This window comes from Corvus moneduloides, chromosome 14 (assembly GCF_009650955.1).
Source record: "Corvus moneduloides isolate bCorMon1 chromosome 14, bCorMon1.pri, whole genome shotgun sequence".
In the NCBI taxonomy this organism is placed as follows: domain Eukaryota; kingdom Metazoa; phylum Chordata; class Aves; order Passeriformes; family Corvidae; genus Corvus; species Corvus moneduloides.
In genome coordinates this window covers 6450107-6464733 of record NC_045489.1, presented here as the reverse complement: position 1 = coordinate 6464733, position 14627 = coordinate 6450107, and the positions used below count along the sequence as shown (strand labels likewise).

General features: G+C 51.5%; 1 protein-coding gene across 1 annotated transcript in view; it reads left to right on the top strand.

Moving 5' to 3' along the window:
- AR (androgen receptor) overlaps positions 1-14627 on the top strand; it is a 37000-nt gene that overhangs the window by 12150 nt on the left and 10223 nt on the right. The window contains exons 2-3 of the mRNA XM_032124446.1: positions 5968-6119; positions 14485-14601. Of these exons, the coding sequence (XP_031980337.1) occupies positions 5968-6119; positions 14485-14601 (269 nt within the window). The remainder of the gene's footprint in view (positions 1-5967; positions 6120-14484; positions 14602-14627) is intronic.

The window sequence follows — 14627 nt, the reverse complement described above, 5'->3', positions numbered from 1 at the left end:
CACTCCCAGGCATAATAAGGCAAAGGATTTTTATGCCCCTGCAGCCCTGTCTCTGCAAAGGTTTGGTCTTGATAGAAACGTGCCTAAAAATAACCCAGTTCTGCTGGTAAGTTGTGGGACCAGCACTGCAGCACCACTGCAGTGATCCTTGGCGTTCCCCACTGCAAGGGGGCGGGAGGGGGGCTGCTACCTGAGATGGGGGGTTCTGCTTCTTGCTCCGGTCCCCATCCATCCCCAGGGCTCCGTGCTGTGCCAGGGGGAGGGTGCTGGCTCATGCCGTGTGCCTCCCCAGTCAGGTGCCAAATCCATGGTATTTGTGGTCTCCTCATGTTTCTACACCAGGTCCCACCCTTGTTGCCGACTGTTTTTGCCTAGTGCTTCCTCCAATGGAGAAATAAAAACGCAGAATTTGCAGCACTGGTTTCCTTAGCAATAATTCTGAAGGAAGTGGGGAAAATATTTCATGTTTTAAATATCTGAGTCTGGGAATGAATCCTGGCGTCCCTCAGCAGCCCAGCTGGGAGCCAGCCACTGGCCTCTGGCCACCAGCACAACTTGATCCTTGTTGCCCAGTAAAATTCCAAATACATTTGGAGTCCACATGAAACTGATTGGAATTGTTCTTCCTTGGGTTTCTCTTGATAGCACCGTACCAGATGCTGTGGTTAGCTGGGGGACCATGGTGGTCTTGGGGGCCACATGGCCGGTTCACCCAAGGTGCTGTGCCCCATGGCTGGATGCTGGCACGGTGTTCTGTTCCTCTGGAGATCCTCCTGGCAAACCGGCTGTGAGAAAAGCCACCAAGAACTCACATCCCCTCTTCCAGAGCATTTCATAAGCATCACTTGGTTTTGGAAGAGGGGGAAGGTAAAAGTTCTCCTGCAGGTGAAGATGTTGGTATGTGGCACTACAAGTCTGTACCCTGGATGCTTTCCTGGGAGCTGTAAGCCTGTACCCACATCTGGCATCATGGTAGTGTCTCTTGGAGCATGAAATATATGTATCAAGTGTGTCTCATTATTTGTGATTTTCTTTACAGGCACATTTTCTTTTTCTCAGCAGAGGAGATGGATTTGAAGATGGAAGATTATGGTGTGGTTTAAACTACTGCATAAATATCAGTCAGGACGGAGTGTTTCCTTGGGAAATAAGTAGGGTTCTCCATGCAACAAGGATACCAAGGTCCTGTCCTTGGTAACTGCAGGTGACTTTGCAGTCATCAGGAGGATACAGTGTAGGGCTCTGATGACCTCGGGGGTGCTCCTCAAGGCTGCGGCCTGCCTGCAGCCTTGCTGCTCCTCCTTTGCTTTTTGTCCCCTTTGTGCTTCGTAGTCAGGTGAGTTCCCATCTGAAGCGACCTTGCGATGCGCTCGTGCTGTCTCTTTTTGTAGGCACCTGCTCTGGCTGGGGGAATCAAGTGTTCCATCTTTTCTGAGCTGATTCATTTAAGCTGCTCCCTGAGCCCCTGGCTGGACATCAGGCTTTGAGGCAGAAGTTTTGGTGTCAGCTGTACCAAATGCAGGCAGCAGCCTCCGCTGTGGCCACTGGTGAGGTGCAGAGGCTGCAGGGTGGCTTTGCCCAGGCTTTGTATTCCAGGTGTAGCAAACCTGCCACCTTTCACCTTTTTTTCTGCTTCTTCCTTATGGATGACTGGAAGGTGAGAGCCCAGGATGGCCATTAAATGGGGGGACTCCCCAGGAGTCTTGGTTATGCCGTGGCTGTGCCGCCTGTCCCATTTACAGGTGTGCAGTGCCTTGGCTGGTCAGGTGGCAGGTTGGGGCTGTCTCCTGAGTGCAGGGACAAACAGAGGCTGGGTCCATGCAGCTCCAGGCCTGGAGCAGCCTTCATACACCACAGAGGAGCACAGGAAAGAAAAGAGCCAGGTGCTGGGGTTGAGGGGGCTTCAGCTGCAGTGGAGACCTGCTGTGTTAAAAATAAGCTGTCAAAATAAGTAAACAGAGTGTCTGAAAACAAAAACCAGAGTTTAATTTGGAGATTTGAGAAGGGATTTGTGCAGCTGTGCTTGTGGAAGCTGTTTGTGCCCCTGGGGCTGGGAGGCAGTGCCAGGGCCGGAGAGCTGAGCCTGCTCATGGGAGTTGCTGGTGGGAGGACCTTTGCTTTCTCTGAGGTGTGCTCTTCCTTCCAGCCTGCACTGCTGGAATGCTTGGAAAACACATTGTCATCTTCTAATATTTATTTAAATCTGGTGACAATCCAGTTCCTATGTCTGTTTACCAGGCCTGGGGCTCATGCTGCACCCTGCTCTGCTCTCAGACGCTATCATGCCTCTGCTGCCATCGCACACGAAAACAAGGCATGGACACATTGGAAACATCCTCAAGACTATTTAGAAGAAAGGACATGAATTCAGTGTACAAGGCTGCACGTTTATAGACTAAATGGCTCAAAGCATTTTAACAGATAAATGCCTTAAAGTTTATGTGCAGGCCTTGTTATCTGGATGAGTGTGATGTGGTGGCTGTGAGCGCAGGCTTGGCTCAGCTCCGGCTGGAGCCTCTGGCAGCCAAATAACAGTGCAAGGGGACACAAGGATGTGCCTGAAGTGAGCAGTCATGCTCTTCGCTGAGCATGGGTCTGGCCCCTTGGTGAGAGTCACAGAACTTCATCCAGGCAAGAGCCCCACAGCTGCACTGAGGGGAAGCCAATTAAATTTAATATTGCATTAGAGAATGTCATGCACAAGTGATGCTGTTTTAAAAGCAGAGATTCCTCCTGAAAACACCAGAATGTCTCAGAAATGACAGTACTTGAAATGACTGGATAGGGTTCTGTGTCACCTGAGTTCACGTGTGAGTGCTGGCTCAGTTCTGGCTCAGCATCCTCCTGAGCATCACAGATGTGCAGGTTTTGGGCACAGCATGGTGAAGGTGCAAACCCCCTTTCCTCAGGGAATATGGGACCAGGGTGCTCTGCTCTGGCATTCCCATGTGGGATGAGCTGGGGGTGTGTGGCAGCCACCATCACTTTGTCCTGGTCTGGCTTAGGGGTGGGAAGTCACGGGTGACGGGGCAATTGTTCCCTGGCTCCTTTTGGGCAGCCTGTGCTGGCTGTTGCTGAGATGGAAACTTCCTTTGTGGATCAGGAGAAGTGGTTGGTTCCTCTCTTACCAGTGCTTGCTCTTGGCTTTCTGGGGGTATTGTAGAACGTGGCTGTTTAGTGAAATTTAACTAATGACAAACAACTGCTTGCATTGCAAAATGATAGTTTCTACTCTCCAGAAATAGTTGCATGTGACAGGAGCTCAGTAAACCCTCCATTTCATTACAGAACCTTTCTGAAATGAGAGTAAAACTCATCCTAGAGCTGTAGGAGAGATACTGCGGTTGTTTGTCCCTGCCCCTCAAAGCCACCAAGCTCCTTTGTGACAGCTGCGACCTTGGCCTTCAGGGCCTGTGCTGGGTCTGGCATCGCTGCCACTGTCACCACGTCCCAGTTGTGTCTGCCCCAGTGCACTATCGCCCTGCTTTGCGCTCTGCAGCGGGGCTGACACTTGCCATAGATTGTACCAACTGCGAGCCCCCCACAGCGCGCACGGGGCTTGTTTTGGTCTGACCTGAGCACCAGCACAGCCCCACAGAGTACAAACTTACACCCAGAGGGAAGTTCAGAGCTGCCAGTGGTGAGCTGGCCGTTGAGCCACCCCTCGTGTCCCTCCTGTGTGTGTCCCTCCTGTGCCCTGAACAGGGGCGAGGGGCTGTGGCACTGCTGCGCACTGGTACCCTGGGGCAGGTGGCACCTGGGGCTCTGCCCAGAGCGCTGCCTGTCCCACAGCCCTGCAGCTTCTCCAGGCACCTCTTTGGCTCATTGGCCAGTGTTATATATTACCTGCATGTTTTGAGAACACCCTGTAAATGTCCCTTGGAATCAGGAATATGGATCGTTAGGGGAACCATTAGCATAGCTTGCTCTGAGTTGCTAGAAAATTTTACATTATGTTTTTCTTGCAATTCTCTCTCTAAAAATAAAAAAGAAAAGGCAAATTGGCATTGTTTGAAAGTCAAGGGCATTCCTGGGCAGATGCTTCAGCTCTGGGCAGTGGCTGCTGGCAGAGAACCACATTGGTGTTGCGGGGCCTGTGGTCGAGCTGCTCCCCACCTGCCTTAACACCATCTCCTGCCCCTCTGGGTGCTGGGGCGGTGCATACCCCACCAAGCCTTACCCCAGGAGAAGCCTGTCCCACGGCCAGGAATCATCTTCCATGTCAGCCAGTGTCCTCCAGTCTCCATCTGTCAGTGGCAGTGGGGCCAAGGGTGGCTGAGCACAGAGGGGCATGCGGGGAAGCCTGCCCAGGGGCACGTGTATGGGGTACTCTCAGTACTCACCTGCTGGAAGGTGTTTCTGTACTTGCACAACTCTTCCCGTACAGGAACAGCTCTTTAAAAGCTATTTCAGAAGCCACTCAGTTGCGAACCTGCTTTGCAGTTTTAGATAATTAATCCTCAAAACCACCCCAGGGTCCTCTGGGCGTCCTGTGTCTGTTGTCACGACACCTGCTGTGAGAGGCCCTGCTGCTCATGGCACACACAGTGCTGAGCATGGGGGAGACAGAGTGGAAGCCTTATGGAAACAGGGAAATGAGCACTGTCGCTTTTCTGATAGCACAGAGAGGAGGAAAGAGGTGTTGGGTCATCAGCAGAAAGGCCTGTTCTGTGTGAATCTAAAACATGCTGGATAAATAAGACATTTTTAGCCAAGCTTTTCTATGTGCTGCTGGTATTCCTCAGCAGGGTCTGCTCTCCAGCAGCCCCTCACACCCAGTGCTAGGGCTCTGTGCCACATGGCATGGGGGGATATAGGACTGCCCTGAGATGGGGCAGTGGGATCACACCAGGAGGACAAGCAGGATGCCACAAAAGCCAAGAAAGGAACATGTTGGTTGCATCAGGACTTGACTATGGGAGGCATGGTGCAGCCAACTGGGTCTCCTCCATTTAATCAGTAATTTGAGAAAAACCTTGGACATGGAGATGGTTGGGAAAGGGTGGTTGAGCTGCATCTACAGATGAGTCACTGATTGCTCCTGCTAAAGAGATGAGAAATCACTCAAAATGAAATTGCTGCTCCAGTTACTGACCTTAAACTGAGGTGGGGATCTGCACAGCTCCCAGGTGAGGGACAGGCAAGGACAGTGGGGCTTTTCTGTGTATAAAGGTTTTTTCTAAGAAGTCCCATCTTTGTCACACTCACTGTTGATGTAACCCGATTTCTCAGAGCTCACCTGCAAGCACCAAACAATGCCAGAAATTAAAGGGGATCTAATTTTTACCCAAAAGTTGCGGTGACCTGCAGACTGTTAAAAGCTAATTGCCTCATCCAGTGGTTGCAGAAAAGTGAGTTCTAGTAATTAACTCAATGTGCTGTTGTTCTCCAAACTGCCTGGACATGTTGGCTCCTGATTTGGATAAGCCCCTCTCCTTCTGCCATGCCCTCTGGAAAAACAATTTCTCCATGGATCTGATCAAACAGATCAGATCAGGTTGGGGAGGGGACGGTACCATCTGGGAGGGGAGCATCTGGGTGTGTGGAAGGGAGGAGAAGGGGAGTCAGGCTCTCAGAATGTCTTGGCATGGTGGCTAATGTGGCATCAGCTGGTTGGCAGCACTGCACTCTGCCTTGTTGGCTGCACAAGCTTCATTATTGAAGCCAAAATTCCATGAGCACTGCAACAGCCAGTCTCAGTCACCTTCTCTCCCTAGGCCGTGCTGTCACTGTACTTTGTCACACTTTGTCACACACTGCACGCAGTGGGCAGTGTCAGGAGGGGCACCCAGCACGGTCTCTGCATGGTCAGGGCCAGGTTTGGCTCAGTTGATGCTCACCTGCTTGCTGCTTGGTGCTTGGCTGATCCATCACTGCAGTTCTGGGTTTGCCATGACCATGCTCCCCACAGCTTGTCCTGACCACGTTTGCTGACCCTTCCCTTGTTCTCTCTGTTTTATGCTGCAGGTTGGAGACTGGCCGTGAGCATGTCCTGCCCATTGACTATTACTTCCCGCCTCAGAAGACCTGCCTGATCTGTGGAGATGAAGCGTCCGGGTGCCATTACGGAGCCCTCACATGTGGGAGCTGCAAAGTTTTCTTCAAACGGGCAGCTGAAGGTAATGGGGACAGAGAGGAGGGAAGGTCAATGCCCCTCTGTGGTGGTAATCTAAGATGTCTTAAACCTGGAAAGGAGAAAAATCACGGATAAATTGATTTCTCTGTCCTGCATTTGTCATTTCACTTTACAGATTGCCCTCAAAAAGGAGCCAAACCAGTTTGCCAAAATACAATTCTTTTCAGTAGCATTGAGCAACCTTGTCTCTTGGAAGGTGTCCCTGCCATGGCAGGGATGTGGAACAAGATGGTCTCTCAACCCAACCCTTCCAACCCAAACCTTTCTCTGATTCCATGATTATCTTAGTTGTGGTGGTGCAGGTGGCTCCAGCTGCTCTGTCTCCTGAGGAGAACTCTGACAACCAGCTGTCGTGGTCAGCCACCCAAGTTTAGCATGTAATTTGCAGTCATGGTGAGAACCCATGATTCCTTTGTTCTGCTGTTTGCACGTTTTCCCCTGATTGGTTAATGTATTTCCCTTCTTGCTTTATGTATGAGGCTGTGTATATTCATTTCCCAAGTTTAATATGTATCAGTTGTAGAAAGTTCTTTGTTCCTCGATGTCCCATTGGTTCCTTCCCTAAATCCCTCCTTTGTGTTATTTCCATTGGTTCTCTTGCACTCAACCCCACCTCCTGTCAAGTATCCCATTTGCTGTATCCCTTATCCCCGCCTTTCCTATCCCCACTATAAAATCCCTGGACCCTTATCAGATCCTTGGCTCTCCATCTCTTCCCCCTAGTGTCTCCTGTGAATAAACCTTCTGCGTAGAAATTACACGGAGAGTCCCCTCTCTCTCCCTTCTTTGCCTCTGCCTGCGTGCCTTCACACGCTGTTCAGGGACGGCTCCCTCAGGTGAGGAGCGCACCCCGTCTGCCTGCAGTTCTGTGTGTGTCTGTGCCTGCCGGAGTGCAGTCGGGTTGTGGCTAGACCTCTGGGCTCTCTTTGAGCTAGCACACAAAAGCCTGACACTTAGTGACCTGGTGTGACCGTGGAGCAGTCCGTTCCTGCTTCTCTTCTTGACTCTCCAGAGTGCTTTAAGCTCCCATCAGCCCGACTGCGATCTCAGACGCACAACTCCCTGTTCAGGGGAGGCTTTTCCTCTCCTGCACCCCTTCCAGAGGGTCACTTCTGTGACTACCCACAAAACAGCACAACCATCTGTCCATCAGGAGCCATGTTCTGAGCTTGGAGTCCATGATCCTCCTCCCCAGCCCTTGAGAAAGCAACTTCTCCTTCATGTCCAGCTCTGTAGTGTCAGGCTCTCCAGGGATAAGTGTGAGCCTAAATGTTCCCTCTCAGCCGCAAGGTCTTTGTACCATCTTTCCTTGGGAATGAACATGCAGAAGCACCTAGCCCAGCTGTTTCCTTAGGCTGTGCCTCAGGAATGTGTGGTTTCTACCTGCACTTCAGAGTCTTGGGCAGCAGTGAGAGTCTCTGTTGTGGAAGATGAACTGTCTGGCAATGTAACGTGCCTGTAGTCACTCATCAGGCTTGTTGTCAGGAGAGATGAACCAGCACAAGCCATTGCTTTTCCTCAGTGCTAACAGAGTTTATGTGGTGCACAGGCACGTTGTTGGCAGCTGGTGGCAGTGGCCATGGTGTCCCTGGGAGAGGGCTGGCAGCAGAGATGGGGATGGAGTTTCTGTCTCACCATGACCTTCCCCTGTGCCCAACCTCTCCCTTCTATGAGCAGAGGTCCCAGGCTAGGGGTGCTCACCTGCTATTGTCAGAATGCTGCTTCTAGATCAGTTATCATTATCCAGCCTCTTTTTGGAGTCATGTTTCCCTCATTCCTCTGTGCCAGGAGCCAGCTGGCAAGCTGGTTCAGGGAAGGATAGGGGCTATGCCACAGGGGACATCAGTGTCCTGTTGCCAAAAAGGGCAGTCAAATAACAGTTAATAAATGTTGCCTATTTCTCCCAATTAAATAATTTGCAGATCTGTCTCTGCTGCACACCAGCTCTGTGTCAAGCCAAGTGGGTTGGCTTGTGCCGCCAGAGTAAATAACAGATGCTTGTTTAAGTCAGCAAGTTATTGTTGATTTATAGTAAGTGGTGTCCTGGCTCTCAGTCAGATAAACTGCTGCTGGAACGCCTGTGTCTGCGGGTGGGTGTGGGAGCCGTGCTCCCCTGGCACCGGTGTGGGCTCTGTCCTGGGGGTGACAGCCACTGGAGGTGCCCATGGGCAGAGGGGCAGCCCGGGCTGCTCACGCTGCTCTGAGGCACGTGCGTGGAGTTGTTCCCTCTCCTGATCATGTTATATCATTAATTTAAATGGTATTTATGTCTCTTCCTGGCTCTTCAGCCTCGCAGTGTGGCAGAGGGTCAGCAGTGTTTGATCATGTTGGGATTGGGTGGCAGCCCTTTGCCTTTCCTGAGGAGCCGTATGTGTATCCAGGGAGGGGCAGGGAGCGCTGCCAAAGTGTGAGGTTTCATGTTAAGTTACCCCGAGGTACATGGATAAGTCTTTATTTTGGGGAAGTGAAAATAAATCGTGCTCCTTTATAGGTACTGAATGCAGGGATGGCAGGTCATGATTTCTGTTCTAATTTTTGTGAGTTTCCAGACAGATCTCTTCCTTCTTAAAGCTGAGGAGCATTACTGAAAGCTGATATTTCAGCATGTTCTCATGTTTTAAAGTCCATAAAATGCCTCTCAGAAAACCTTAGGTCACCCTTGGAGACTATACAACAGTAGATCAAAATGCTTCCCCATGAGAAAAGAAACGTATTACCTTCCTGGTGCTGGTGTCAAGCCACAGCCTTCGGTGGAGGGAGCAGCAGAGAGCTGGGACTGGAGCAGCACAAACAGCACCTTGGAGGGGAAGGAAATAGCTGGGCACATAATTTCCTTTTTATTATATTCTTCTGAGATAATAGTGAACTTACCTGGCAGGTATTCAGGGATATTTAACGAGGTTTTATAGACATGAGCTGGCTTCTAAGGGGTGAGAAAGGGAAAGATTGGAAAAAAAGTGACACTGATTCTTTCCTTTGGACACACTGAGGGGTTTATGGGCAGGAACAAGTCACCCCTGCTTTGATGAAATATTTGACAGATTTGAGGGGTTTCACAAGCTCAGGTTCAACTGCTTTTTCCAGAAAGATGCTGGAAGAGTTAATAGAAAAGACAGGAATGTTGTCCTGATCTCGTTTTGCCAGCTCTCAGACTCTCTCAAGATGTGCAGGCTGTGTCCAGGCCAGTACTGAAGCACACCCTGCAGATTCCCCACGCCTCGCCTGCAGGCTCACCACCCCTGTTTTATGACCAAGCCCAGCACTGGGCTCTCCCTTGCAGTCACCTGCCCCAGGGTCCCAGCAGGGAGAGTCCAGAGGGCTGGGTGGCTGCCCTGTGAGCAGGGCTGCTGCTCCTTCGCTGCCCACAAAGGAGGGCTCCTCCTCCTCATTTGGTGAGCAAAAAGCTCATCCTGCTCAGCACAGGTGTTGTCTTTCCCTACATGAGTAGGCAGGACACCTCTTGGCATGGTTAGGATGGCTGGGGTGGGATGAAGACATGAGAGTTCAGTCCTTGTGATGCCACCCTTGTCCCTGAAACAGAAAAATCCTTCAAACAAGGCAGTTCCTGTCTCGATTAGTGGCCCAGGGGTTCCTGCTGTCCCATTCCATCCAGGAGGGGAATCATTGTGTCTCTGCATATATCCCTGGAGAGAAGCAGACCTTCCTTGTCCCTCTGAGGTTGCTCAGATCTGGTGGCCACCTTGGCCAGCCCAGAGCTCCCTCTGCACAGCATTCCTGGCAGCGTAGGATTGGGATGCTTTGGGCTGTGTTCCTGATGGGGCTGCCTTTAAGTAGCAGAGAGCTAAATGAAAAAAATAACACAGTATTTGGCAATTTTCCTAGCAGGCACTCAGCCAGGCTGCTGTGCAGGCTGCTCTGATTGCCTCAATCATTCTCCACATGGATCAGTGTTCTATGTTCTGACCTGCTGAGGATTAGCCTTATACCAGAGCGGTATCTCTGGGCCAACTCAACAGTTTCTTGCCAGATTTCAAGGTGACACCAAGTTAAAGTGAACGTTTGCAAAGATCCTTGCTGTTATCAAATGCTTTCTCCTCCTTCCCAGGTTGATCTGACATGCACAGAAATTGAGTCTGCAGAGGATTCAGTGGTGCTGCAGCACCACGATGCTCCAGTAGTGGGTTCCTCACGACTGGGTGCTATCTGCCTTAAAAAGCCATGGGGAGAGCAAAAGGTGGAAGGACCAGATCATAGATAAAACTCTGGGTGCTTTCCCTATGCTCGCTGTAGCCATCTGGTCAGTACAGAGGACTATTCAGAAAACAACTTTGCAAAGGTAGTTCATGAGCAGTGTCTCAGTGCTGGCTCCCGGGAGCCTTGTGGCTGAGCCCTCTTGAGTTATTAATAGGAGCATCACATGGGAAGGGTGCCAGCACCAAACCCACAGGGTCAGCTCGGGGCATGGCCCTGCTGGTGACAGCCCCAAGGCCCAGAGGCTTCCCAGGAGAGTGCTGGAGTCTCCATGGTTACACAAGACCCGGGGGAGTCGCTTTCACCGAAAGCTTGGCCTTATCCCCCAGCTGTTAAAATTCAGTTTATGCCCTGAAGTACAAGGATCTTCTCTTCCAAAAGGCATTTACTGGTTTTTCACATTTACAGTCATATATCTTGCTCCAGATGTTTGCACAGATTACTTCGCTGTCTGGAGGAGAAAGTTAGGCTGGGCACAACAGCTCATGTGGCAACAGGCTGTTAGATGATTCCTCTGGATTGAGCAACTCACCTCCATAAATCGTTGTTTTTAATCAAGAAGAACTAGTGAGCAGTTCTTCCCCTTGGCTCCCAGTGTGTGCTGTGGTCCCGGGAGATGAGTGGGAGAGCTCGGAGGTGGTGGAAGCATCTTTCTGCCTGGTGTGAGGTGGCCCAGGAGGGGCCCAAAGTGACAGAGGCATTCCTGGCAGAGGGGACACTGGCACTGCAGTGTGTTCATGGTGAGGCCTGTGCACAGATGCTCTCTTGGGGTGCCTCTGCTGGTCTGGGAAAGCAGAGGGTGCTGGGTGTGACTTCCCTCCTCACCTGTGCACATGTCAAACAGGACCTGGGCAGCAGGGGAGGAGCAGGGGCTTCTCTGGGTGACATCTGCAGTGTCCTCAGCTGGGCAGTGGTCTATGGGTTGGCACCTTGCCAACACCCTGGGAGAAGGACAGGCTGGGTGATGGGCCTTGCAAAGAGTGGGACTGCTGGGGAACACCAGAGAGTGGGTGTAAGGTTTGGATCTGTATGTACAGATGTGCAAAGCAAGAGTCTCTGCAGCGGAGGAAAGGAGAACAAAATAGTAATTTCAGTGTTAAACTCCAGAGAAGGAAAACCAGCGCATTTATCTTTCAGTAAAGAGCAGCTGATTGCAAATATCTCACCTGGCTCTGAAATGAAGAGAGTGAATTACCCTGAAATTAGAAACAGGTCTCTGTGTGTGAGAAGTTACTTCAGATGGAAGGAACTCATCCATGTTCCAGCCACCCTTCCCTGTTCTCCCGCCTTTTAGAGCAGATGGTTCCTTCTCTGGTGGTTAAAGGGAAATCTCTGCATCCCCAGGAATTAGGGCGAGGTGAGCTCGGCTCATTCTCACGCTGAGCAGCAGCAGCAGCACCATGACCAGCTGTGGCTGTTTGGTTCTCTTTTTGTTACTGAACAAGGCTCGCTTGTGCAGGCCCAGGCAACAGAGAACAGCTTCCTGCTCCAAAGAGCCTGTCCATGAACCATGAAGCTGCCCTGGCCACCTCATCAATGTCACTGTACCGTGACCGTGGGGACAGCTGCTGGCTGCAGCTCCCAGCCCATGCTGCTCTGGGGTGGCACGGTCATGCTGCAGCCTCCTCCAACATGCCCTGTTTGTCCTCTGGGGCACTCCGCCTGCTCCCGGCTCGTGGGAGAGGCTCCCTCTCCATGCCCCTTCTCAGCGGTTCTGGAGCTGGGAGATGCTGCTGAGGAGCAGATGGGAAATAGCACAGTGGCCTCATGGAGCAAGGCTTGGACCCCCTACCAAACCTCATCTGTCCCAGTGCTCCCCTCCCATGGGTGCCTAGCAGAGACAGAGCAGAGGGGGAAATGAGCCCACATGTTGGGATCTGTCCAGATCCCAGGGATGAGGAGGGGACTGGGGCTGCTGGGTGCTGCTCTCGACACAGGGGAATTTGGAAGAGCTGTGCCTGATCGTGGAACATCCTTGGGGGGCTCAGGCAGCCAAATCTCCTTCCAGCTCCCCTTTCACCAGAAAGTAGGGCGCCCATTTTTGAGTCCCTTCTCAAAGGTGGAGGGAGTGTGGCCTCAGTGCTCAGTGCCCCTGGCACAAAAATAATTCCGAGTAACCCAGTTTCATCGGAAGTTGTTTATTACTCATCCTCCTTCTCAATGAACTGCTGAAAGGGAGGATGGTGCTTGTGCTCTCTTTAGGGTCTTTAGAGATTTAGGTGTCATCAAGGCTTGCCTGAGTATCCTTCTCATGGAAAATGAGCCAGGGAGGGGGTGACAGCTGTTCTGAGGACAGTGTTAAAATGATTCAACAGGTGTGAGGTGTGGTGGGTAATGCAGGTGATGCCTGAGGCACAGGGGTGGGTGATGATCCACTTTGAAGGGGACAGTTCTGAGAAGGTCAGATACGGGGTATTTGTGCAGTGCCTGGGCGCTGTGAGAGGAGCGGGCTGGGTGTGAGCCCTGCCAGGGAGGTCTGTGGGGGTGACAGTGGTGGCTGGTCCTGCCAAAGCTGCAGTCGGGCACAAGGGGGGGGCACCCGGGAGGGCACCAGGAAAGCACCAGGCAGTGGCAGCGAGGGCAGCAGTGGTGGAGGTGTGGGCGTTGCTAAATCCGTGCACCAAAATTGGTGCATCTCATGTCAGAACTGGTACATTAAAGGGTTGGATTCAGCCTCATGCTGTTAATAGATTTCTGATGACTCCAAAGGCCTATTCCTACAGGAATGCAGAAAGCAACTCCTTCTAGGATGATAAATAAAGGCCATGGGCTGGTTTCCCATGTGGGCTGCCCATGGGTCTACAAGCAGCACCTCTCTATTGTGTGCTGAGCCCAGTTTGGTTTGGAACAGCCTGAAGAACATCAGATAAACCCTGATCCAGTAAATGTGTTCAGTCTTGACAGGAAAAGTGATCCTTCAGGAAGAAAATTTCGTTCTTGGCTTGTCTAGCAAATGGGGAAGTGAAAAAAAGAGCTGTGGCCTGGGGCTGCATGGGCTGCTCTCTGAGCAAGTGGAGGGCGTATGGGTTACTCTGACCATAAATAACTTCTGAATTTTCTGCACATCTCCAAAACCCATGACTGCACAAGATTCCCTGTACAGGGAGTTGCTGGTTCCAGTTCCCTCCTGGCTGACTGCAGGTACAGCCCAGGGGACAGGGTGGCATCAGACCCACCTGTGGAGCAGCACTCCCCAACCCCAGTATCTGTAACCTGGAGACAACAGACCTGCCCGATATTAATGGGTTGCACAAAAAATAATTCAGTCCCAAAAAGGTCTGTACAGAGCCGTGGTTATAAAGGGTAGGTGAGTATTGTGGCAGAAAGATCAAACTGTGGGGTTTGGTGGTCTGGGAGAAATCCACCAAAAGCCATGCAACAGATGGATGACATTTAAAAAATGAGAACCAAACTCTCCACATTTCAGTACTTTTTAATTGCTGTTTATTGTCTCCCTCTGCTGTGCTGCACAGTGCAGAGTGCCTGGGTTTCCAGTCTCCAAGGGCTTCTCTTCCTGGGTATTTTGGTCTAAAAGCCTCTGCCATGTGTGGGCACAGAGCAGGAGTGCTGGAGTGTGGTGGAACAGCAGTGACCCAGCTGTGTTTTGGGGGAGCCGGCGCTCACGCAACACATGTGTATCTGGCCATGAACCACTCCTGCAGCACCAGAGGCAGGACTGTGCTGTTTTCCTGAGAAATGCCCATTTTCAACATAAGTTTTCTCCTGAGGAGTGCACTGGAAAACCAGCACTGGTACAGTCTTCTCCTCCAGTCATCCTCTTCTCCTCCGTCTCCTTCCCCTTCCCCTTCCCATTCCCTTTCTCCTCTCCTTCTCTCCTTCTCTCCTTCTCCTTTTCTCCTTCTCCTTCTCCTTCTCTCCTTCTCCTTTTCTCCTCCTCCTTCTCCTTCTCCTTCTCTCCTCTCCTTCTCCTTCTCTCCTTCTCCTTCTCCTTCTCCTTCTCCTTCTCCTTCTCCTTCTCCTTCTCCTTCTCCTTCTCCTTCTCCATTATCCTCCCCTCCCCTCTCCTCCTCTCCCCTCTCTTCTTCTCTTGCCACTGTCCCTGGCGATACCGAAAGAGCCCAGCCTGTGTCTTCATTGTTACCCAGCACCCATGGTCCATTTCTCTGGTGTTTTAGGTAAACAGAAGTACCTCTGTGCCAGCCGGAATGACTGCACCATTGACAAGTTCCGAAGGAAAAACTGTCCGTCCTGCCGCCTGCGGAAGTGCTACGAGGCTGGGATGACTCTCGGAGGTACGGCCAGGGTCCCCTCCCGGGTC